The sequence below is a fragment of the Bufo gargarizans genome, chromosome 3 (genome assembly GCF_014858855.1).
Source record: "Bufo gargarizans isolate SCDJY-AF-19 chromosome 3, ASM1485885v1, whole genome shotgun sequence".
Classification (NCBI taxonomy): Eukaryota; Metazoa; Chordata; class Amphibia; order Anura; family Bufonidae; genus Bufo; species Bufo gargarizans.
Genome location: NC_058082.1, coordinates 559309656 through 559337244, shown reverse-complemented (window position 1 = coordinate 559337244; position 27589 = coordinate 559309656). Strand labels below are relative to the sequence as shown.

The 27589-nt window shown below is 47.9% G+C and overlaps 1 protein-coding gene across 1 annotated transcript in view; it reads left to right on the top strand.

Moving 5' to 3' along the window:
* The first annotated feature begins 693 nt into the window (after positions 1 to 693).
* The window catches only part of IGSF11 (immunoglobulin superfamily member 11), a 231983-nt gene continuing 205087 nt past the window's right edge, over positions 694 to 27589 (top strand). The window contains exon 1 of the mRNA XM_044287434.1: positions 694 to 1316. Coding sequence (XP_044143369.1) covers positions 1253 to 1316 — 64 coding nt within the window. The 5' untranslated portion in view covers positions 694 to 1252. The remainder of the gene's footprint in view (positions 1317 to 27589) is intronic.

Below are 27589 nucleotides of genomic sequence, written 5' to 3'. Positions count from 1 at the left end.
GCAGAGCACCCTGTACTGTATACTATGCAGAGCACCCAGTACTGTACACTATGCAGAGCACCCTGTACTGTACACTATGCAGAGCACCCTGTACTGTACACTATGCAGAGCCCCCTGTACTGTATACTATGCAGAGCACTCTGTACTGTACACTATGCAGAGCACCCCGTACTGTATACTATGCAGAGCACCCTGTACTGTATACTATGCAGAGCACCCTGTACTGTACACTATGCAGAGCACCCTGTACTGTATACTATGCAGAGCACCCTGTACTGTACACTATGCAGAGCACCCTGTACTGTATACTATGCAGAGCACCCAGTACTGTACACTATGCAGAGCACCCTGTACTGTATACTATGCAGAGCACCCTGTACTGTACACTATGCAGAGCCCCCTGTACTGTATACTATGCAGGACACCCTGTATACTGCGCACACCCGGTAACACACCCGTCCCGCAGCCCATCCACAGTCCCGCACATCCGCAGCACTGTCCCGCTGCCGCATCCCAGCTCACAGATGCAACTACCGCATCTCACCGCCAGAGGGCGCCGTAACTTACGGCAAAAATTAAAATAGGACTAATGTCAGGCTGAGCCCCGTCCGTCCGGGCAGGCGGGGGCGGCGGCGTCCTCGGGTTGCTCGGAGACGGCTCTGTCAATGGAGGGAGAGGGGAGAAGGAGGGAACACGTGTGGAGCGGACACTCTGGAGACAGCAGTGCCCAGCACAGGGCCAGACTGCCGGCTGCCGCCTCCCTGCCCGCCCGGTGCATGCCCAGCCGCAGCCCTGCCCGGAGCCGCCAGGAGCTTTCTGTCACCGGAGCTGCTGTCTGCACCCCTCCTGCCAAGGGTTAACCCTGTGCATCCTCAGCCGCAGCCCTGCAAGGGTTAATCCTCCTCCTGACCTAGGAGCAGCGCCCCCTGACCTTCCTGTGCATGCCCAGCCGCAGCCTTGCAAGGGTTAATCTCTCCTTGGGTAGGGGCCCCCAACCGAGGGCCACGTCCAGCCCCTTGCAGTGATCTCATCTTTGGCACCCTCAGCCGATGAGCTCAGCCCGGGTGCCCCGCAGCGGGTGATCGGGTGTCGCATCCTCCCTGGAGTTGGCGCAGGATCCTGCTTGATTCCCGGGATCCAGTGGATCCCAGCCCTGGCCGGCGGGCTCCTCACCCATGCGCTGTGGATTGCTCCGCTGGATTTAGGAGTGTTGGAGTTTTTCGGGGACCCCCCTCCAGGTGCCCCCCGCAGGATGAGGAGGGGGTCGGGATCCTGGGGGATCTGCCTGGTCCTGGGCGCAGTCACCGCTCTGAGAGGTAAGTGCCGCCTGCGAGTGGGGGCCCCACAGGACGGGGCCCCAGCACTGCAGCCCAGAGGTCACATCTAATGCATGAGGGGGGGGTTGTGTTATCTACATGTGGAGGTGGATGGACAGATGGATAGATAGATATTGCTGCAGAGTATTGACCACTTCTGCCCCCCCCTGTCCGCCCCCCCCTGCGCTGTCCTGTCTGCCTCCCCTGCGCTGTCCTGTCTGCCCCTCCCCTGCGCTGTCCTGTCTGCCCCTCCCCTGCGCTGTCCTGTCTGCCCCTCCCCTGCGCTGTCCTGTCTGCCCCCCCCCTGCGCTGTCCTGTCTGCCCCCCCCTGCGCTGTCCTGTCTGCCCCCCCCTGCGCTGTCCTGTCTGCCCCCCCCTGCGCTGTCCTGTCTGCCCCCCCCCGCGCTGTCCTGTCTGCCCCCCCCCGCGCTGTCCTGTCTGCCCCTCCCCTGCGCTGTCCTGTCTGCCCCCCCCTGCGCTGTCCTGTCTGCCCCCCCCTGCGCTGTCCTGTCTGCCCCTCCCCTGCGCTGTCCTGTCTGCCCCTCCCCTGCGCTGTCCTGTCTGCCCCTCCCCTGCGCTGTCCTGTCTGCCCCTCCCCTGCGCTGTCCTGTCTGCCCCTCCCCTGCGCTGTCCTGTCTGCCCCTCCCCTGCGCTGTCCTGTCTGCCCCTCCCCTGCGCTGTCCTGTCTGCCCCTCCCCTGCGCTGTCCTGTCTGCCCCTCCCCTGCGCTGTCCTGTCTGCCCCTCCCCTGCGCTGTCCTGTCTGCCCCTCCCCTGCGCTGTCCTGTCTGCCCCTCCCCTGCGCTGTCCTGTCTGCCCCTCCCCTGCGCTGTCCTGTCTGCCCCTCCCCTGCGCTGTCCTGTCTGCCCCTCCCCTGCGCTGTCCTGTCTGCCCCCCCCCGCGCTGTCCTGTCTGCCCCCCCCCCCGCGCTGTCCTGTCTGCCCCTCCCCTGCGCTGTCCTGGTCTGCCCCCCCCTGCGCTGTCCTGTCTGCCCCCCCCTGCGCTGTCCTGTCTGCCCCTCCCCTGCGCTGTCCTGTCTGCCCCTCCCCTGCGCTGTCCTGTCTGCCCCTCCCCTGCGCTGTCCTGTCTGCCCCTCCCCTGCGCTGTCCTGTCTGCCCCTCCCCTGCGCTGTCCTGTCTGCCCCTCCCCTGCGCTGTCCTGTCTGCCCCTCCCCTGCGCTGTCCTGTCTGCCCCCCCCTGCGCTGTCCTGTCTGCCCCCCCCCGCGCTGTCCTGTCTGCCCCCCCCCGCGCTGTCCTGTCTGCCCCCCCCCCGCGCTGTCCTGTCTGCCCCTCCCCTGCGCTGTCCTGTCTGCCCCCCCCTGCGCTGTCCTGTCTGCCCCTCCCCTGCGCTGTCCTGTCTGCCCCTCCCCTGCGCTGTCCTGTCTGCCCCTCCCCTGCGCTGTCCTGTCTGCCCCTCCCCTGCGCTGTCCTCCCCTGCGCTGTCCTGTCTGCCCCTCCCCTGCGCTGTCCTGTCTGCCCCTCCCCTGCGCTGTCCTGTCTGCCCCTCCCCTGCGCTGTCCTGTCTGCCCCTCCCCTGCGCTGTCCTGTCTGCCCCTCCCCTGCGCTGTCCTGTCTGCCCTCCCCTGCGCTGTCCTGTCTGCCCCTCCCCTGCGCTGTCCTGTCTGCCCCTCCCCTGCGCTGTCCTGTCTGCCCCTCCCCTGCGCTGTCCTGTCTGCCCCTCCCCTGCGCTGTCCTGTCTGCCCCTCCCCTGCGCTGTCCTGTCTGCCCCTCCCCTGCGCTGTCCTGTCTGCCCCTCCCCTGCGCTGTCCTGTCTGCCCCTCCCCTGCGCTGTCCTGTCTGCCCCTCCCCTGCGCTGTCCTGTCTGCCCCTCCCCTGCGCTGTCCTGTCTGCCCCCCCCCGCGCTGTCCTGTCTGCCCCCCCCCCGCGCTGTCCTGTCTGCCCCTCCCCTGCGCTGTCCTGTCTGCCCCCCCCTGCGCTGTCCTGTCTGCCCCCCCCTGCGCTGTCCTGTCTGCCCCTCCCCTGCGCTGTCCTGTCTGCCCCTCCCCTGCGCTGTCCTGTCTGCCCCTCCCCTGCGCTGTCCTGTCTGCCCCTCCCCTGCGCTGTCCTGTCTGCCCCTCCCCTGCGCTGTCCTGTCTGCCCCTCCCCTGCGCTGTCCTGTCTGCCCCTCCCCTGCGCTGTCCTGTCTGCCCCTCCCCTGCGCTGTCCTGTCTGCCCCTCCCCTGCGCTGTCCTGTCTGCCCCTCCCCTGCGCTGTCCTGTCTGCCCCTCCCCTGCGCTGGCTTATTTTATTGTTTTGCTGCTGTTGACGGATCTGCTCTCTTCAGTGTACGTTGAGCTGTTCTATACGGTCTGTCGGTGTAACTGACTCATAACCTGGACACCACTTCTTAGAATGAGGTCAGATCGCGGTGGGCGTGGCTTCTGTAATCTCCACCAATCAGCTGCTGTCTCAGCAGGAAGCTCTGTGTGGTCCCTGCAAGGCGGCTGTGCAATTATACAATTCCCATTCCAAGGAATGGCCACCCGTGTATGAAGAGGAGGATACGGCCGCCCTGGGGCCACCTGCAGTGACACAGAAGTGCTGTTCTCAGGGTCTCGGTGTATTCCTGTGGCTGCAGCTTCAGCCCGTCTCTCCTGCCTCCTGCCTGTGATAGTCTTCTCCTCTTACAAGCAGGGAACAGCAGTGTGAAGCCGGGGCTCACGAGATACACTGAAGATTCTGCACAGATATTATAGACAATGCAAGTCAGCGGATTTTTATAACCGTGAAGGTAATCTTTTCAGAGACTCGCCTATTACATCAGTGCTCGGCGGGTCACAGGAGAGACGGACACCTGTCTATATGGGAAAACGTGGTCTGTACTGGTGGTCGACTAGAAATCTCACTGCAAAATGTATGGATGTGATGGAGCAGGGCTGAACTACTGGAATATCACAAGTGATTAACCCTATAGATGGAGACAGGAAGAGTTCAGAGCACAAACCCAAATAAGGCTACGTTCACACTAGCGGTTTTCTTTTCCGGCGCTGAGTTCCGTCCTAGGGGCTCAATACCGGAGAATAACTGATCAGTTTTATCCTAATGCATTCTAAATGGAGAGCGATCCGTTCAGGATGCATCAGGATGTCTTCAGTTCAGTCTTTTTGACTGATCAGGACGGAGATAATACCGCAGCATGCTACCGTTTTATCTCCGGCCCAAAAAATGAACACTTGCCTGAACGCCGGATCCGGCATTTATTTCCATAGGAATGTATTAGTGCCGGATGCGGCATTCAAAATACCGCAATGCCGGATTAGTCCTTCCGGTCTGCGCAGGATAATGACACTGACACTCGGGGTACAGGATAATGACACTGACACTCGGGGTACAGGATAATGACGCTGACACTTGGGGAACAGGATAATGACACTGACACTCGGGGTACAGGATAATGACACTGACACTTGGGGTACAGGATAATGACACTTACACTCGGGGTACAGGATAATGACACTGACACTCTGGGTACAGGATAATGACACTGACACTCGGGGTACAGGATAATGACACTGACACTTGGGGTACAGGATAATGACACACTGACACTTGGGGTACAGGATAATGACACTGACACTTGGGGTACAGGATAATGACACTGACACTTGGGGTACAGGATAATGACACTGACACTTGGGGTACAGGATAATGGCACTGACACTTGGGGTACAGGATAATGACACTGACACTTGGGGTACAGGATAATGACACTGACACTTGGGGTACAGGATAATGGCACTGACACTTGGGGTACAGGATAATGACATGGACACTTGGGGTACAGGATAATGACACTGATACTTGGGGTACAGGATAATGACACTGAGACTCGGGGTACAGGATAATGACACTGACACTTGGGGTACAGGATAATGACACTGACACTTGGGGTACAGGATAATGACACTGACACTTGGGGTACAGGATAATGACACTGACACTTGGGGTACAGGATAATGACACTGACACTTGGGGTACAGGATAATGACACTGACACTCGGGGTACAGGATAGTGACACTGACACTCGGGGTACAGGATAGTGACACTGACACTTGGGGTACAGGATAATGACACTTGGGGTACAGGATAGTGACACTGACACTTGGGGTACAGGATAATGACACTTGGGGTACAGGATAGTGACACTGACACTTGGGGTACAGGATAGTGACACTGACACTCGGGGTACAGGATAGTGACACTGACACTCGGGGTACAGGATAGTGACACTTGGGGTACAGGATAGTGACACTTGGGGTACAGGATAGTGACACTGACACTTGGGGTACAGGATAGTGACACTGACACTTGGGGTACAGGATAGTGACACTTGGGGTACAGGATAGTGACACTTGGGGTACAGGATAATGACACTGACACTTGGGGTACAGGATAGTGACACTTGGGGTACAGGATAGTGACACTTGGGGTACAGGATAATGACACTGACACTTGGGGTACAGGATAATGACACTGACACTTGGGGTACAGGGTGATGTCACTGACACTTGGGGTACAGGATAGTGACACTTGGGGTACAGAATAATGACACTTGGGGTACAGGGTGATGTCACTGACACTTGGGGTACAGGATAGTGACACTTGGGGTACAGGGTGATATCATTGACACTTGGGGTACAGGGTGATGTCACTGACACTCGGGGTACAGGATAATGACACTTGGGGTACAGGGTGATGTCACTGACACTTGGGGTACAGGATAGTGACACTTGGGGTACAGGGTGATGTCACTGACACTTGGGGTACAGGTTGATGTCACTGACACTTGGGGTACAGGATAATGACACTGACACTTGGGGTACAGAATAATGACACTTGGGGTACAGGGTAATGTCACTGACACTTGGGGTACAGGATAGTGACACTTGGGGTACAGGGTGATGTCACTGACACTTGGGGTACAGGATAGTGACACTTGGGGTACAGGGTGATGTCACTGACACTTGGGGTACAGGGTGATGTCACTGACACTTGGGGTACAGGGTGATGTCACTGACACTCGGGGTACAGGATGATGACACTGACACTCGGGGTGCAGGGTGATGACACTGACACTCGGGGTGCAGGGTGATGACACTGACACTCGGGGTACAGGATAATGACACTGACACTTGGGGTGCAGGATAATGACACTTGGAGTACAGGGTGATGTCACTGACACTCGGGGTACAGGATGATGACACTGACACTCGGGGTACAGGATAATGACACTGACACTCGGGGTACAGGATAGTGACACTGACACTCGGGGTACAGGATAATGACACTGACACTTGGGGTACAGGATAGTGACACTGACACTCGGGGTACAGGATAATAACACTGACACTTGGGGTACAGGATAATGACACTGACACTTGGGGTACAGGATAATGACACTGACACTCGGGGTACAGGATAATGACACTGACACTTGGGGTACAGGATAGTGACACTGACACTCGGGGTACAGGATAATAACACTGACACTTGGGGTACAGGATAATGACACTGACACTTGGGGTACAGGATAGTGACACTTGGGGTACAGGATAGTGACACTGACACTTGGGGTACAGGATAGTGACACTGACACTTGGGGTACAGGATAATGACACTGACACTCGGGATACAGGATAGTGACACTTGGGGTACAGGGTGATGTCACTGACACTTGGGGTGCAGGATAGTGACACTTGGGGTGCAGGATAATGACACTGACACTCGGGGTACAGGATAATGACACTGACACTCGGGATACAGGATAGTGACACTTGGGGTACAGGGTGATGTCACTGACACTTGGGGTACAGCTGATGTCACTGACATTCGGGGTACAGGATGATGTCACTGACACTTGGGGTACAGGATAGTGACACTGACACTCGGGGTACAGGTGATGTCACTGACACTTGGGGTACAGGATAATGACACTGACACTTGGGATACAGGGTGATGTCACTGACACTTGGGGTACAGGTGATGTCACTCCCTGGCGTTGTTGTGATTTCTGGGGAGCGAGTTGTCCTACAGTAGGAGGATGTTACAGTAGGATTTACCTCCACAATCTGCTCTGCTTTCCGTGATTTACGGGCCGGGAGCCCTCGGGGGGCACTTTCCTCCTGCCCGGGCCACGCTGCTTCTCTTAATTGGTTTGGTAATTTAGGAGTCTGCTCAGTAATGACTTATGTGGTTAAGGACCATTGAAGACAGTGACACCTACTCAATAAGAGCTACAAGCAGCTCCGCTCGATGGTGATGAGCCTGGATCTTAGTCAGCACAACTGCCACCGGCCTAAAGGCAAAGGGTTAATGTCGCCAGCTTAATTAGCTAGAATGGAATATAGCTTCTGGCCCAGGGAGCGGAGAGCGCGCTAATCGCTTCCACCGCAGAGCGAGAGTCCACCACCCAGGAGCTGCCATGGTGGTCACAATGTAACACCTCCCCTGTCATACATTGTATCACTGCGCAGTGTTACCGGGATTAACCCCTTATGGATCAGGCAGAATTATGGACTTTTAGATATCGAGCATTGAGAGACTTTTTTTTTTTTATCAGAGAAACACTTCAAATTTTTTTATAAAGTCTTTTAAAAAATGTTAATCGTCTGATCAGAGGACTGATGGGGGTCCGATCTGGGGTTGGGGGTGTGATCTGAGGCTGATAGGGTTTGATTGCGGGTCCGATATGAGTCTGATAGGTCCAATCTGAGGCTTATTGATGTTGAGGAGTCCGATCTGAGTCAAAATTTTTTGCCCATTCTTCTTTGGCACAAGAGCTCGCGCTCGGTCAGATTGGATGGAGATTCTCATGGGGATTTAGGTCTGGACTATGACTAAGTCGTTCTAACACATGAATATGCTTTGATCTGAGCCCTTCCACTGTAGCTCTTGCTGGATGTTGAGGGTCGTTGTCTTGATGGAAGGCGAACCTCTGCCCCAGTCTCAAGTCTTTTGCAGCCTCTAAAAGGTCTTCCTCCAAGATTGGCCTGTATTTAGCTCCATTCATCTTCCCAACTCTGTCCAGCTTCCCTGTCCCTGATGAAGAAAAGCCTCCCCCCAGCATAATGCTGCCACCGCCATGTGTCACAGTTTGGATGCGGAGTTCAGGGTGATGTGCACTGTTAGTTTTCCACCACACATAGCCTTTTTTATTTAGTCCAGAAAGTTCCACTTTGGTCTCATCTGTCCCCTAGATGGCTTCTGGCAAAATGCAAGTGGGACTTCTTATGGCTTCTTCTTGCCACTCTTCCATAAAAGCTGGATTTGTCGAGACTAATAGTTGTCCTGTGGACAGATTCTCCCACTTGAGCTGCAGAGATCCTCCACAGTGACCATAGGCCTCTTGGCTGCTTCTCTAATTATTTCTCTTCTTGCCTGTGCTGTCAGTTTAGGTGGACGGCCATGTCTTGGTAGGTTTGCAGTTGTGCCATACTCCTTCCATTTTCAGATGATGGATTGAACACTGTTCCATGAGATGTTCTGAGCTTGAGATATTTATTTTTTTATAACCTAATCCTGCTTTACACTTCTCCACAACTTTATCCCTGACCTGTCTGGTGTGTTCCTTAGTTATTATGATTCTGTTTGATTATTAATGTTCTCTAACAAACCAATGAAGCCTTCACAGAACAGCTGGTGTTAGGCCTCTTTCACACGACCGTGTGTCACCCATGGCCGTATCACGGCCTGCAATGCACGGGGCACTGGGCGTGTGCATTCCGCATCACGGATGCGGACCCATTTACTGAATGGGTCCGGCAATCCGGAGATGCGGTGCGGAACAGAACTACGGAGTGCTTCTGTGATATTCTGTTCAGTTCTTCCGTTGTTCTATCTTTTTGCGGAACGGAGGGACCGGGAACCCATTCAAGTGAATAGGGTCATGATCTGCATGCGGCTGGCCCACGGTCGGTGCTGGTGCATTGCGGACCGCAGCACGGCCATGGGGGACACACGTTCGTGTAAAAGAGGTCTTATACTGAGAATACATTACACACAGGTGGACTCTACTAATTAGGTGATTGGTCACACTGGATATTATTTAGGTGTATCCGAGTACAGGGGGCTGAATACAAATGCACGCCACACTTTACGGTTATCTATTTATAAAAAAAAATGAAAACAATGTATCATTTTCTTTGCGCTTCACACATACTTGCTACTATGTGTTGGGCTATCACATAAAATCCCCCCAAAAATGCATTTAAGTTTGTGGCTGCAATGTGAAAAAATGTGGAAGATTTCATGGGGTATGAATACTTTTTCAAGGCACTGTACCAGCCAAACAAACCCAGACACCCTCCTATATAGAGTTCTGTACCCATTTGTATATAAAGATATCTGTCTCCTGCAGATTTAAGAAGTATATGGCTGCATACCGTACAATCAGGGCCGTCTTTAATATTGATTGGACCCTGAGCAAAAATTTACTTGGGCCCCCTGGATCCCGCCTTCCCACACCTTAGCAGGCAATCACGGCCTCCACCACAACACACACACACAAAATCCACACATCTGGTAGAGTACAGTGAATGACTATAAATACTTCCAGTTCTGAAGACTCCAGCGGCTCAGGATCAGTGCTCTGGGCAGCTGGGCTCAGGCTGGAAGTGGGCACCGCTCTGCAGGAAGGAGACCAGGGCTCGGCTCACCCTAGCGTTACAGTGCACCCCAGCACCCCACAGTATGCAGTATAGCACCCTATAGTATACAGCAACCCACAGTATGCAGTATAGCACCCTATAGTATACAGCACCACACAGTATGCAGTATAGCACCCTATAGTATACAGCAACCCACAGTATGCAGTATAGCACCCTATAGTATACAGCACCACACAGTATGCAGTATAGCACCCTATAGTATACAGCAACCCACAGTATGCAGTATAGCACCCCACACTATACAGTACCCCACAGTATGCAGTATAGCACCCTATAGTATACAGCAACCCACAGTATGCAGTATAGCACCCTATAGTATACAGCAACCCACAGTATGCAGTATAGAACCCTATAGTATACAGTACCCCACAGTATGCAGTATAGAACCCTATAGTATACAGTACCCCACAGTACATAGTAGAGCAGTATAGCAGCCCACAGTATACAGCACCCCACAGTATACAACACCTCACAGTATACAGTAGAGCAGTATAGAACCTCACCGTATACAGCACCCCTTGGAAGCCAAGGAAATCCCAAATGGAAGAGCAGTAAATTGGAAGTAGCCGATGCTGCCGAGCTGGTCTTTTACGGCAAACCTTAAAAGCCTGCACAGACTATTTCCTGAGCCCAAGGGTTTGATGTTACCTTTTCCCAGTCCGCAAGGAAATCTTTCAGTCTTCCCCCCACTTTGGCGTCATTGCTTCTCAGAGGGTTTAATCTGGTGATTAAGGAGAAACCCCCTGCCTCTGCCCCCTTTGGGGTAACTCCAACAGCCTGATTTTCCTTTCCCTTTGTAGGATCTGTCCTGGCCCTGAAAGGAACGAAAGGGAGCTTTCCTCCTATAAGGTCTATCTTCAGGGAAGCCCTTCTTTTTATCCGAGGCCTTCTCAAAGATTGTGTCTAGGACCGGCCCAAAGACATATTCCCCCGAAAAAGGAAGGGAGCATAATTTCATTTTTGATGTTTTGTCCCCAGACCAGGATTTCATCCAGAGGGTCTGCCGTGCTGCATTGGAAAGACCTGCATCCTTGGCTGACAATATGATGGATTCGGCCAAAGCGTCTGATAGGAACGCTGTTGCCGACCTAAGGAGAGGTATAGAATTTATTATCTCTTCTCTTGGTGTTATATTTTTTCAAATGGGATTCCAATTCGTTCAACTAGAGAAACATGGATCTCGCTACCGAGGTCGCTGCAGTGTTGGATTTTATACTAAACATAGATGCTTCCCAAGATTTTCAAAACAGGCCGTCCGCTTTCCTTTCCATAGGATCTCTTAATTGGAGAGCGTCCTCAAAGGGCAATGAGGTTTTCTTATTTACTTTGGCGACCTGTACGTCTATCTTGGGAATCTCATCAAATTATTTTGATTCAACCAGATCAAACAATAGACGGCTTTTGTGTTCTCTGGAAATACCTAGCCTCCTCTCAGACTCTGACCATTCTTCTAGGACCATATCACGTATATTCTCGTTAATCAGGAATACTCTGGCTCTCTTGGACCTCAGACCCCCAAACATTTTCTCCTGAATGGAGAGAGGCTTTTGAATGTCTTCTACCCCCATGGTGGTTCTTACTGCTTTAAGAAGGTCCGACATATCCTCCGAGGAAAAATTGAATTTTTAGTGAACTCTTTTAGTGAACTCCCCATCACCACCTCCTCAGGCAGAGAGTTCCATAGTCTCACTGCTCTTACCGTAAATAATCCTCTTCTATGTTTGTGTACAAACCTTCTTTCCTCCAGACGCAGAGGATGTCCCCTCGTCACAGTCACAGTCCTGGGGATAAATAGATGATGAGAGTGATCTCTGTACTGACCCCTGATATATTTATACATAGTAATTAGATCTCCCCTCAGTCGTCTTTTTTCTAAAGTGAATAGTCCACCTATTCCAGTTATTACTTTAGTTGCCCTCCTCTGAACCCTCTCCAGCTCTGCTATGTCTGCCTTGTTCACAGGAGCCCAGAACTGTACACAGTACTCCATGTGTGGTCTGACTAGTGATTTGTAAAGTGGTAGGACTATGTTCTCATCACGGGCATCTATGCCCCTTCTGATGCAACCCATCATCTTATTGGCCTTGGCAGCAGCTGCCTGACACTGGTTTTTACAGATTAGTTTGCTGTTCACTAAAATTCCTAGGTCCTTTTCCATGTCAGTGTTACCCAGTGTTTTACCATTTAGTATGTACGGGTGACTTGCATTATTCCTACCCATGTGCATACCCTTACATTTATCAGTGTTAAACCTCATCTGCCACTTATCTGCCCAAGCCTCCAATCTATCCAGATCCATCTGTAGCAGTATACTGTCCTCTGTAGTATATATACAGTATACTGTCCTCTGTAGTATATATACAGTATACTGTCCTCTTCTGTGTCAATCACATAAATATATTGAAGAGAATAGGGCCCAATACTGACCCCTGAGGTACCCCACTAGTGACAGTGACCCAATCTGAGTATGTACCACTAATAACCACCCTCTGTTTTCTATCACTCAGCCAGTTACTTACCCACATACAGACGTTTTCTCCCAGGCCGAGCATTCTCATTTTATATACTAACCTTTCATGTGGTACAGTGTCAAATGCTTTGGAGAAGTCCAGATATATGACATCCATTGATTCGCCGCTGTCAAGTCTAGAACTTACCTCCTCATAGAAACTGATTACATTAGTTTGACATGACCGATCCCTCATGAAGCCATGCTGATATGGCGTTATTTGCTTATTTTCATTGAGGTGCTCCAAGATAGCATATCTTAGAAAACCTTCAAACAGTTTACCCACCACGGATGTTAAACCTACTGGCCTATCGTTTCCGGGCTCTGTTTTTGGACCCTTGTTGAATATTGGCACCACATTTGCTATGCGCCAATCCTGTGGAACACTCCCTGTCAGTATAAGGTAATGTCAGCCTGATGTAAGGGTCTGGCTGACATTACCTAATTATTTTAGTATACGGGGGGGGGGGATGGGGGGGGGGGTGCCATCTGGTCCTGGCGATTTGTCTATTTTAATCTTTTTAAGACGCCGCTGTACTTCTTTCTGGGTCAGACAGGACACTTTTAATGGGGAATTTACTTTTACATTCTGCATTTCATCTGTCAGTTTATTTTCTTCAGTGAATACAGGGGAGAAAAAAAATATTTAATAGCTTTGCTTTCTCCTCATATCACTCTCTGCAACTCCCCCCTTTATTACTCTGTAGAGAGCCGACACCTTCAGATTTATACTTTTTACCATTTATATAATTGAAGAACATTTTAGGGTGAGTTTTACTCTCTTTGGCAATTAATCTCTCGTTCTCTAGTTTGGCTGTTTTTATTAGTTTTTTTTACATATTCTATTTTTTTCCTTATAGTTTTTCAGTGCTTATTCGCTACCCTCCTGTTTTAGTGATTTATATGCTTTCTTTTTGTCATTTATTGCTTTCTTTACAGTTCTATTTATCCACATTGGTTTCTTTTTGTTCCTTAACCTTTTATTTCTATAAGGTATGTACCTCTCACAATTAGATTTTAGGATGCTTTTAAAAATATCCCATTTTGTGGCTGTATTTTTATTTTTGAGGACTTTGTCCCAGTTAGTTAGGCCTATGGCCTCTCTTAGTTGGCTAAATTTAGCTTTTTTGAAGTTTGGTATTTTTGTTCCTCCCTAAAGAAACGCTCTTTTGAATGATAATTGGAAGGTTATTACTTTATGGTCACTATTTCCCAGGTGTCCCCCGACCTGCACGTCTGTTGTTCTGTCAGGCCTATTGGGTAATACTAAGTCCAGTATGGCCGTCCCTCTAGTCGGGTCCTGAACCAGTTGGGAAAGGTAATTGTCTTTGGTTATTGCAAAGAACCTGTTTCATTTGAGATGTACAGGTTTCAGTTTCCCAGTCTATATCTGCGTAGTTCCCCATAATTACCACCTCATTATGATTTGCCGCCTCGTCTATCTCGTTTAGTAGTAGATTTTCTGTGGACTCTGGTATATTAGGTGGTTTATAATAAACTCCTATTAATATTTTATTATTGTTTTTGCCTCCATGTATCTCTACCCACAGTGACTCCACATGTTCATGTCCCTCACTTATATCTTCTCGGAGTGTGGGCTTTAGACCGGATTTTGCATAAAAGCAGACCCCTCCCCCTCTCCGGTTTTGGCGATCCTTTCAATTCAGACTGTAACAGTCATAGCTATCATCCACCCGTGTCTCAGTTATTCCCACTACATCATAGTCCTCCTCACACGTCACTAATTCCAGTTCCCCGGTTTATTAGTCAGGCTTCTGGCATTAGTATACATACATTTGAGAGGTTTATGTATATTTATTACCCTACACCTCTCCTTCTGAACTGTTCTAGTCCCTCCTTCCATTCCTCCCCCAGTCCCACTACCTCGCCCCCGGTCTCTATCTGCACTATCTTCCCCTCCTATAATGTAATTAGCCCCCAGTCCCTAGTTTAAACACTCCTCCAACCTTCTAGCCATCCGGTCCCCAGCACAGCTGCCTCTTCCCCATTGAGGTGCAGCCCGTCCCTGCGATAGAGCCTGTATCCGATAGAGAAGTCGGCCCAGTTCTCCAGGAACCCAAACCCCTCCTTCCTACACCAGTTCTTGAGCCACTTGTTAATCTCCCTAATCTCCCGTTGCCTTTCTTGTGTGGCCCGTGGTACAGGTAGTATTTTGGAAAATACTACCTTTTGAGGTCCTTGCCCTAAGCTTTTGACCTAAATCCCTAAAATCTTTTTTAAGGACTTTCCACCTACCTCTAACTTTGTCATTGGTTCCGATATGGACCATGACCGCTGGATCTTCTCCAGCCCCTCCCAGTAATCTGTCAACTCGATCCACGATGTGTCGAACTCTAGCGCCAGGAAGACAGCACACTGTTCGGCGATCACGGTCTTTGTGACAGATTTCCCTATCTGTTCCCCTAATAATGGAGTCTCCCACTACCAGCACCTGTCTGGCCTGCCCTGCTCTCCTGGTCCCCTGCTTACCGGAGCTGGCATTCCCCTCATCTGCCAAACGTGTAAACTTGTTGGGGTGTGACAGATCAGGGCTAGCCTCTCTGGCACTCTACCCCGCTTTCTGTTACCCAGCTAGCTACCTCACTTTCCTCCGCCTCCTCGCTACCACCCTTCCCCACATCTACCGCATAGAGCGCTTGCTCAGTGAGCAGCAAACTCTTTTCCAAATTGTCAACGCCTCTCAGTGTTGAAACTCGCCCTGTTAGATACACGACGTGCGATTCCAAACGGGCAATTTGCTCACATTTTGAACAAATATATGCACCCTCAAACGGCTGTTCCAGGACTGCGTACATTAGACAAGACGTGCACTGGACGGCGCTGTCAATAATGGAACACATACTAAATGGGGATTACGCAAGAAAGAGAAAAATACAATATAGTGCAGTGATAAGTATATAACTTACTGTAGTCCCCTCCTAAAGTCCCTGAATCTGAAGTCGTGTAATCTAAAGTCACACACTTAATACAAACACACTTTAACTTAAACACGCGAATGCTCACAAACTCGCGTTATTTGCCTGCTTGTATAAATTGAGCTCTTAAAGGGCTTCTGTCAGCCCACTAAACGTTTTTTTTTTTTTTGGGTTAATATTAATCCCTACACTGCAAGCTCCCTGTACATATGCTAAATATTCATTTTTGTTCAGTAGATTTTGTTAAAAATCAAGTTTTATAATATGTAAATTACCTTGCTACCAGCAAGTAGGGCGGCTACTTGCTGGTAGCAGCCGCATCCTCCTCTCATCATGACGCCCCCTCCGCCGTTTGATTGACAGGGCCAGGGAACGGGATCGTTCTCTGCTGGCCCTGTTTGAATTCAAAATATCGCGCCTGCGCCGTACCTGTCTTTAATCGGCGTAGGCGCACTGAGAGGCGGCCGCTCTCTCGGCCGCTCCATCCTCAATGCGCCTGCGCCGGGTGTACATGTGACGTCATCGGCGCAGGCGCATTGAGGATGGAGCGGCCGCCTCTCAGTGCGCCTGCGCCGATTAAAGACAGGTACGGCGCAGGCGCGATATTTTGAATTCAAACAGGGCCAGCAGAGAACGATCCCGTTCCCTGGCCCTGTCAATCAAACGGCGGAGGGGGCGTCATGATGAGAGGAGGATGCGGCTGCTACCAGCAAGTAGCCGCCCTACTTGCTGGTAGCAAGGTAATTTACATATTATAAAACTTGATTTTTAACAAAATCTACTGAACAAAAATGAATATTTAGCATATGTACAGGGAGCTCGCAGTGTAGGGATTAATATTAACAAAAAAAAAAAAAACGGTTTAGTGGGTTGACAGAAGCCCTTTAAACCAGTCTGCTTTTTTTCCCTCTGGGCTCAAAGTGTATGAGGACATTATATGGTCGGTGTATGAGGACATTACATGGTCGGTGTATGAGGACATTACATGGTCGGTGTATGAGAACATTATATGGTCGGTGTATGAGGACATTACATGCTCGGTGTATGAGGACATTATATGCTCGGTGTATGAGGACATTATATGGTCGGTGTATGAGGACATTATATGCTCGGTGTATGAGGACATTACATGGTCGGTGTATGAGGACATTACATGGTCGGTGTATGAGGACATTACATGGTCGGTGTATGAGGACATTACATGCTCGGTGTATGAGGACATTACATGCTCGGTGTATGAGGACATTACATGGTCGGTGTATGAGGACATTACATGGTCGGTGTATGAGGACATTACATGGTCGGTGTATGAGGACATTACATGGTCGGTGTATGAGGACATTACATGGTCGGTGTATGAGGACATTACATGGTCGGTGTATGAGGACATTACATGGTCGGTGTATGAGGACATTACATGCTCGGTGTATGAGGACATTACATGCTCGGTGTATGAGGACATTACATGCTCGGTGTATGAGGACATTACATGCTCGGTGTATGAGGACATTACATGCTCGGTGTATGAGGACATTACATGCTCGGTGTATGAGGACATTACATGCTCGGTGTATGAGGACATTACATGCTCGGTGTATGAGGACATTACATGCTCGGTGTATGAGGACATTACATGCTCGGTGTATGAGGACATTACATGCTCGGTGTATGAGGACATTACATGCTCGGTGTATGAGGACATTACATGCTCGGTGTATGAGGACATTACATGCTCGGTGTATGAGGACATTACATGCTCGGTGTATGAGGACATTACATGCTCGGTGTATGAGGACATTACATGGTCGGTGTATGAGGACATTACATGGTCGGTGTATGAGGACATTACATGGTCGGTGTATGAGGACATTACATGGTCGGTGTATGAGGACATTACATGGTCGGTGTATGAGGACATTACATGCTCGGTGTATGAGGACATTACATGCTCGGTGTATGAGGACATTACATGCTCGGTGTATGAGGACATTACATGCTCGGTGTATGAGGACATTACATGCTCGGTGTATGAGGACATTACATGCTCGGTGTATGAGGACATTACATGCTCGGTGTATGAGGACATTACATGCTCGGTGTATGAGGACATTACATGCTCGGTGTATGAGGACATTACATGCTCGGTGTATGAGGACATTACATGCTCGGTGTATGAGGACATTACATGCTCGGTGTATGAGGACATTACATGCTCGGTGTATGAGGACATTACATGCTCGGTGTATGAGGACATTACATGCTCGGTGTATGAGGACATTACATGCCGGTGTATGAGGACATTACATGGTCGGTGTATGAGGACATTACATGGTCGGTGTATGAGGACATTACATGGTCGGTGTATGAGGACATTACATGGTCGGTGTATGAGGACATTACATGGTCGGTGTATGAGGACATTACATGGTCGGTGTATGAGGACATTACATGGTCGGTGTATGAGGACATTACATGGTCGGTGTATGAGGACATTACATGGTCGGTGTAGAGGACATTACATGGTCGGTGTATGAGGACATTACATGGTCGGTGTATGAGGACATTACATGGTCGGTGTATGAGGACATTACATGCTCGGTGTATGAGGACATTACATGCTCGGTGTATGAGGACATTACATGGTCGGTGTATGAGGACATTACATGGTCGGTGTATGAGGACATTACATGGTCGGTGTATGAGGACATTACATGGTCGGTGTATGAGGACATTACATGGTCGGTGTATGAGGACATTACATGGTCGGTGTATGAGGACATTACATGGTCGGTGTATGAGGACATTACATGGTCGGTGTATGAGGACATTACATGGTCGGTGTATGAGGACATTACATGGTCGGTGTATGAGGACATTACATGCTCGGTGTATGAGGACATTACATGCTCGGTGTATGAGGACATTACATGGTCGGTGTATGAGGACATTACATGGTCGGTGTATGAGGACATTACATGGTCGGTGTATGAGGACATTACATGGTCGGTGTATGAGGACATTACATGGTCGGTGTATGAGGACATTACATGGTCGGTGTATGAGGACATTACATGGTCGGTGTATGAGGACATTACATGGTCGGTGTATGAGGACATTACATGGTCGGTGTATGAGGACATTACATGGTCGGTGTATGAGGACATTACATGGTCGGTGTATGAGGACATTACATGGTCGGTGTATGAGGACATTACATGGTCGGTGTATGAGGACATTACATGGTCGGTGTATGAGGACATTACATGGTCGGTGTATGAGGACATTACATGGTCGGTGTATGAGGACATTACACGGTCGGTGTATGAGGACATTATACGCTCGGTGTATGAGGACATTATACGCTCGGTGTATGAGGACATTACATGGTCGGTGTATGAGGACATTACATGGTCGGTGTATGAGGACATTACATGGTCGGTGTATGAGGACATTATACGGTCGGTGTATGAGGACATTATACGGTCGGTGTATGAGGACATTATACGGTCGGTGTATGAGAACATTATATGCTCGGTGTATGAGGACATTATACGCTCGGTGTATGAGGACATTATACGCTCGGTGTATGAGGACATTACATGGTCGGTGTATGAGGACATTATACGCTCGGTGTATGAGGACATTACATGCTCGGTGTATGAGGACATTACATGGTCGGTGTATGAGGACATTATACGGTCGGTGTATGAGGACATTATACGGTCGGTGTATGAGGACATTATACGGTCGGTGTATGAGAACATTACATGGTCGGTGTATGAGGACATTATATACTCGGTGTATGAGGACATTATATACTCGGTGTATGAGGACATTATATGGTCGGTGTATGAGGACATTACATGCTCGGTGTATGAGGACATTATATACTCGGTGTATGAGGACATTACATGGTCGGTGTATGAGGACATTATACGGTCGGTGTATGAGGACATTATATACTCGGTGCATGAGGACATTTACGGTATTTCTTGCGTCTCCTATACGTTACTACTCTGATATCATAGACTCTCAGTTCATACGGCACAATGGGGGGTGTGGGGGATACGACGTCCGAGCGCTGCCATTTTCATGCCGCCAGCTGACAGATGATTAGACATTACCTAATTAAGCAGCCACTTGCGCAGCGTCCTTGGAGAGCGATAGCTTCTTCACGTTCTGTGGCATCTCCGTCATTTTACCAGGGCCTCTAAGATGCAGGAAAGGGTCCTAATCTCCGCTCATTAGCAGGTTCCTCTGGACGTCCTTTATTAGATTCCCTGTAATCTTCGCCTCTCTGCCGCAGCGACCTTTACATCCCGCAGCGAGCAGCGCCCCTCATTCCTCCTGTCTCAAGGGTTTCTTATAAGGGTCTCCATTCCGTCTTCACTGTGTCTTGTTCGCCTGTTCGGTGCACAGTAGTGTTGAGCGAATCAAAGTCAAACGAATTGACTTCAATCCGAATTTCAGGGAAAATTTGATTTGCCACGAATTTCCGCGTGATTCCTGGTAAGGAATCTATTTGCTTGCGGAGAGGCTTCGCGGCCATCTTGATTGAAGAAACAGCACACATTCCCGCTCGCGGTGACGTTTGATGGCGTCACCCCGACCGCCCGGCATGATGACGTAATTACGTAACCACGACTTCTTCAACCAAGATGGCCACGACGGCCTCTCTTCGAGCAAATGGATAGGGTGAGATAGTAATTTCTTTTTTAAACCCTTGAAAGGCCTCAATTTTAATGCTAGATGCCGCGATCAGTGATGAATGCAGCATCTGAAGGGTTCAATGATGGAGGACGTTACCCGTCATTGCGCCCGCTACATACAATGAAATGGAATGGAATGTGAAATTTGGCAAAGCACCCAAATAAAATTCGCTCATCTCTACTGCCCAGGAAAATGATTTTGCTGTTTCTTTGTTATATCAATTCCTGGGAAAGCTGGGTGACATAATAGCTGCCAGGAAGGTCCACACGCAGGTTCTATCTATACCAAAGTTTTTTTACTCCTAATTGGAAAGAGACTAATTATGTAGCGTCTGCAGCTGATGAACTATCACCCTCATCCTCCCGTATTACATCCACTCACTTCCTGCTGCAGGACACTCCCGTGCTGCACCCATTCTGTGGAAATCGCTGCCCTGTGCGGTGGTGGCAGAGTATGACGATTCTCCTCCGTAACAATGCTCTGCAGACTTCACTGTATGAATGGAGCAATAGAACGTGTCAGAAAGTGGGAGGTAGTCTCAGCCGTCTAGGGATACTAGAAGTAGTGGTACGTACAGAACAACCTGTGTACAGTATTATAATAACAGCAATCCATTATCATGAGCCCCACCCAAAATGAACACCAAGAATACAGAAAATCGTCTGCAAATAACATAGTGAAGACATAATATACAATAGATTACACTAAATAACCGTTCTCTCTTTATGTCTCAGGATTGTGCACAGGTCATATATTTCTTTTATCTTTAGCTCACCTTCTGAGAAACTACTATAATACTTCCCTCTATGTACAAGAATATAACTACTATAGTACTGCCTCCTATGTACAAGAATATAACTACTATAATACAGCCTCCTATGTACAAGAATATAACTACTATAATACTGCCTCCTATGTACAAGAATATAACTACTATAATACTGCTCCTATATACAAAAATATAACTACTATAATACTGCCTCCTATGTACAAGAATATAACTACTATAATACTGCTCCTATGTACAAGAATATAACTACTATAATACTGCTCCTATGTACAAGAATATAACTACTATAATACTGCTCCTATGTACAAGAATATAACTACTATAATACTGCCTCCTATGTACAACAATATAACTACTATAATACTGCTCCTAGGTACAAGAATATAACTACTATAATACTGCTCCTATATACAAGAATATAACTACTATAATACTGCCTCCTATGTACAAGAATATAACTACTATAATACTGCTCCTATGTACAAGAATATAACTACTATAATACTGCCTCCTATGTACAAGAATATAACTACTATAATACTGCTCCTAAGTACTAGAATATAACTACTATAATACTGCCTGCTATGTACAAGAATATAACTACTATAATACTGCTCCTATATACAAGAATATAACTACTATAATACTGCTCCTATGTACAAGAATATAACTACTATAATACAGCTCCTATGTACAAGAATATAACTACTATAATACTGCTCCTATGTACAAGAATATAACTACTATAATACTGCTCCTATGTACAAGAATATAACTACTATAATACTGCTCCTATGTACAATAATATAACTACTATAATACTGCTCCTATGTACAAGAATATAACTACTATAATACTGCTCCTATGTACAAGAATATAACTACTATAATACTGCTCCTATGTACAGGAATATAACTACTATAACACTGCTCCTATGTACAAGGATATTACTACTATAATACTGCCTGATGTCTGATACTGGCAGAGGTGAGGACTGGTGTCTGATACTGGCAGAGGTGAGGACTGGTGTCTGATACTGGCAGAGGTGAGGACTGGTGTCTGATACTGGCAGAGGTGAGGACTGATATCTGATACTGGCAGAGGTGAGGACTGGTGTCTTATACTGGCAGAGGTGAGGACTGATGTCTGATACTGGCAGAGGTGAGGACTGATGTCTGATACTGGCAGAGGTGAGGACTGATGTCTGATACTGGCAGAGGTGAGGACTGGTGTCTGATACTGGCAGAGGTGAGGACTGGTGTCTGATACTGGCAGAGGTGAGGACTGGTGTTTGATACTGGCAGAGGGGAGGACTGATATCTGATACTGGCAGAGGTGAGGACTGGTGTCTGATACTGGCAGAGGGGAGGACTGGTGTCTGATACTGGCAGAGGTGAGGACTGATATCTGATACTGGCAGAGGTGAGGACTGGTGTCTGATACTGGCAGAGGGGAGGACTGATATCTGATACTGGCAGAGGGGAGGACTGGTGTCTGATACTGGCAGAGGTGAGGACTGGTATCTGATACTGGCAGAGGTGAGGACTGATATCTGATACTGGCAGAGGTGAGGACTGGTGTCTGATACTGGCAGAGGGGAGGGAAGATACAGTGTCTGATACTGTCTGCATGAGGGTGGATATAATGTACAGCAGAGCTGGCACATATGATTTGGAGGTGGGGGTTTCCCCTAAAGTTTGTGATTGTTGAGAAGATCCCTTCATAGGGTCCTACATCCCACAGTAAAGGATAGGGCTAGCCTGATCTGGCCCCGCTACTCTTGGGCGCCATGCTATGCCATCCCCATCCCACATACCATTTAGCATAATGCACCGAGTATCTGTCTGATATGATGTATCTCCACACGTGGGAGTATTTGGAGTCCAGGCCTGGAATAACCTTCATTAGCCTAATGCCTGTCCCCGGGAATATTCCTTTAATTGACTCTATTGATAAATCTTTGAAGCCACCGCTTTAATTATCTCGCAATACGTTTTTGTATAAAGAACAAAAAAAAGTGCAATTGATTTATATTCAATAAATGAGATTAAATTATATTTGCTGCTCGGGGCTGTGGTGGGTGCACTTACTAATCAGCTCATCATGGACGTGTAATTGAATTTCGCCAAACCAGGAGCAGAATGGATAAGAGCCAAAAGAAGAAAGCGAGCATCTGCAGGATGAGGGAGCGGACTAGAGTGAGTTCTGTGAACCACCACTAGGGGCATCAGACTTTTTGGTGCATTTACTTTGGAGTATTTCTGGTCTATCTTGCATCCCTTTGATCTAAACCGTGGATCCGCAAGATATGGATTCCAGCCGTGTGTATCCTGCATTGTCCGTGCGCCCCATTGTCAAAACGCCTATTTTTGTCTCCAAAACGGACAAGAATAGGACGTGTTTATTTTTATTTTATTTAATTTTTTTGTCGGACATACGGCCGGTGTGCTGTCTGCATTTTTTGCGGCCCCAAATAAATGGGTCAAAAAATGCTAAATAGTTGTGTACCTGAGGCCTTAGTTTAAGTGTATGGTCTGGGGATCTTTATTATATTAGGGGTCTTCTCCTTGGTCTGTATTAGTTTAGGGATTTGGTGTGGGGTTTTAGTTTTGGGGTCTGGTCTATGGTCTATATTTATGGGGTCGAATTTGGGATCTATATTTGTTAAGGGGTGCAATCTAGAATCTGCATTAGATTAGTGAGTCTAGTCTGGGGTCTGTCCTAATTTAGGGGTCCGATCTGGGGTCTGAATTATTTTAGGAAGTCTGGTCTGGGGTCTGTATTAGTTTAGAAGGTCTGGGGTACATATTAGTTAAGGGGGTCTGGTCTGGGGTCTGTATTAGTTTAGAGGGACTGTTCTCTGGTCTGTATTAGTTTAGGAGGTCTGGGATCTCTATTACTTAATGAGGTCTGGGGTCTGAATTAGTTTAGGGGGTGTGGTCTGCGGTCTGTATTAGTTTAGGGGATCTGGGGTTTGTATTAGTTTAGAGGGGCTTGTCTGGGGTCTCTTACTTTAGGGGGTCTGAATTAGTTTAGGAGGTCTGGTCTGGGGTCTGAATTAGTTTAGGGGGTCTGGTCTGGGATCTGTATTCGTTTTGGAGGTCTGGTCTGGGATCTGTATTTAGTTTAGGGGTCTGGTCTATGGTCTGTGTTTATGGTGTCCATTCTGGAATTTATATTTGTTTAGCGGTTTGCTCTAGGGTCTGTGTTTGATAATGGAGTCCGGTCTGGGGTCTGCCTTTAGGGGATCTTTTCTAGGGTCTGTATTTAGAGGGTCTGGTATCAGAATTTAAGTAGGTGTCTGACTTTATTACTGCATCTGGTCTGGGTCTGTATTTAGAAGGTCTTTTTTGGGGGTCTGTATTTTAGGAGTAGAGGGTGGTCTGGCCTGTTACTGCACAGGATCTGGGACGGCAGCCATATTGGCTCCGCTTAGCATTCGCAGGATCGGACGAGTCCAGCACTTATGGGTAACAGCCTTTTTGGTAAAGAAGTTGGCAGATATTTTTGCGTTGAGTTTATAATAATTTTCTAAAAGTCGCGTCAGCTTTTTATCATATCTCGCGCCCCTGTGCAGACAGGAACCAACCGCGGAGGGAGTGCTTGTCTGTGATCGCTAATCAAAACACTCCGGTGTAGCGAGCGTGCTCAGCGCATCCCGGGCCCTTGAAGCTGTTTACACCTCGCTGTCTTCAGTACTGTGACGCGCTCGACGCCAGGCAATCTCCGATCTGGCATCCTGTTACCATGACGATACTAATAATGGTTGAGGTATTACTCAAAATAGTCTTGTGTCTGAACACCTCTATTTAAGTATTCAGCGCAGTCACCGAGGAAGATGATTTTCTGACAAAAAACTCACACGGAATAAATAATAATAATTCACGCTTTTTCCTTTTACCTTAGGGCGAGGCGTAAAAAATATTGCATAAAAAATGCACCTTTTTTAAAGCAAAAGATGGCTTAAGGCGGAATTTTTAAGCGAAAAATGATTTAAAGGTGGAATTTTGGAGCAAAAATGATTTAAGGTGGAATATTAAAGTAAAAAAAATGACGAAGTGGAATTTTTAAGTGAAAATGGTTTCAGGTGGAATTTTTACGTGAAAGTGAAGAATGGATAAAGAGAAATTGTTAAGCGAAAAATGGTTGGAAGCACAATTAAAAAAAAAATAGGTTTAAGGTAGAATTTTAATACGAAAAATGGTTTAAAGTGGTATTTTTAAATGGAAACTTTTTTAAGGTGGAATTTTAACATTTACCGTAAAATAGTTTATGGTGGAATTAAAAACTGAAAAATATATTTTAAGGTGGAATTTATAAGTGAAAACTTTTAAAGCAGAAGCAAATAATGGTTTAAAGAGGGATTTTTTTTCAGTAAAAAAATGACGTCAGATGGATTTTTAAGTGAAAAATTATTTAAAGGAGTTTTCCAACTTTTTTGTACTGATGACCTATCCTCAAGATAAGTCATCGATATTTGATTTTCAGGGGTCTGACGCCCAGGACCTCCACGATCAGCTGTTTGAGGAGACCACAGCGAGCTCCGCTGCCTCCCGACAGCTCGCCAAGCAGAGCACCGTACACTGTATAGCGGCTGTGCTTGGTATCGCGCTCAGCCCCATTCACTTCAATGGGACTGAGCTGCGCCTAGGCCACGTGACCGATGAACATGGCGTCACCGCCCTAGGGTAAGTTGCAAGAAGACAGTGGTGCAGCAGAGAGCCATGTCTCCTCAATCAGCCGGGTGTTGGACCCCCACCAATCAGATATTGATGACCTGTAGAAAATAGGTCATCAGTATAAAAAAGTTGGAAGATCCTATTAAACAAGTTTATTAATGGTTTAAGGCGGAATTTTTTTTAAAGTGAAAAACTATTTCAGGTGCAATTTTAAGGTTAAAATGATTTAAGGTGGAATTTATAAATGAAAACTGGTTTAAGGAGGAATTTATAGGCGAAAATGGTTTTAATTGGAATTTGTGAGTTAAAAATGATTTAAGGTGGAGTTTTGAAATGAAGATTGGTCAGAGGTGAAATTTTTGGGGTGCCGTTTCTTTTGGTCCAGTTGTTAAAGTAACATTCGCCTATGTCAGGGATGGCCAACCTGAGGCTCTCCAGCTGTTGCAAAACTACAACTCCCATCATGCCCAGACTGCCAACAGCTATCAGCTTACAGCAGGGCATTGTGGGAGTTGTAGTTTTGCAACAGCTGGAGAGCCGCAGGTTGGCCAGCCCTGGCCTATGTGATTATACCCTAAATTAGTGATTTACCAGGCTGTGAGATAAAGCTACACCAGATGCCACACTTCACGTTTAGGTGATACTCCACTTTAATTTCCGTGATAAGGTGAAGAGGCAGGTAGTCGCCAGCAGAAATTGCACCTTCACTTATAACGCCACCAGATGGGTGACAAAAGCTAAACGTCAGTTAGGAGGAGCTCCCATTTTGTAATGTGGCTGGGATCCAACTGGAAAGGACATTTGGGAGGAGCATGATAAGGATAGCATTGTTTGCTAGCCTATAAGAATTGCTGAGTAAATGCTCTTGATGCTGATTGGCCAGGTGCAGTTGACAGGATGCATTTCATTATGCTCCTCCCAAATGTCCTGTTCAGTTGGATGCCAGGTGTACATAGTTTTCCTTCATACTAGGATCTGTTAGCGCCTACCGATTTAAAACCAGGGGTATGGACCGGGAGACAGTCTGATTGCCCCCGGATTATGGATAGCCCAGGTTGGGTGACTGCCTTACATACTCATTAGGTTCAGTGTTTGAGTAGCTTTATTCTGGACTGAGACATAAACTGCACCGGCAGCAACCTCCTGATTACTGCCCAGTAACGGGGACTCCTCGGAGGGCAGCGTACGCCAGTGCTTTCTGTCACATCCGGGGATGACACATTGTACAGTACACCAGTGCTCGATCACACAGACGCTCGATGGGTAATTTTGTCCTAACGATGTATATCTGGATTTCAGTGGTAATATTACGCTCTCCGGCAGGGTAATATCTGCAGCGAGAGCCGGGCTGCTAATTATCATATGATTGCGCAGGAGTTAAGCACAAAGATAAAGGGCGATCTATCAAGCTCCACAACTCTGTTTTCCTGGCATTTAAAGCCTCCGGAGAGACGCTTGACTACGCGCCAGTTCATCCGGCACATTGTATTCCACATTTTTGTCTCTTTGTTCCTCTCTCATAATGGCATTTTTTTCATCGGTGCCTGGGTAAGAATTAGACATTTGCTAATTGCCCAATCAGCACAGTCCGCAGTCTCTGTTCAGTCGTAGATGCGCTCCTATGTTTTTTGACCAGAACCCGATTTGCAGAACAAATTAGTAAAAACAATTATTGCTAGAGAACGTGTCTGTGTTATCCTTCGTGAAGGCATCACCGAATTATACAGAAAACCGGTTTCCTGCTTATAGGATTCGGCAGTTCAGGATAGGTCATTGACATCAGTTTCAGAAAATGAGAAATATTCTATAGCTGCATGATATATTAAATCCAGTATGATGCGGTAGAAAGTCTATTGTGGCTTCGACTGATGAGATCTAACAAGGATGCAACTGACTGCTAGCTTTATGTAAAAAGAAAACCCAGAGGGGACCCGGCAGCTTCTTAGATGTAAATGTTTTGCATACTTTAATACGTGCCAGCATC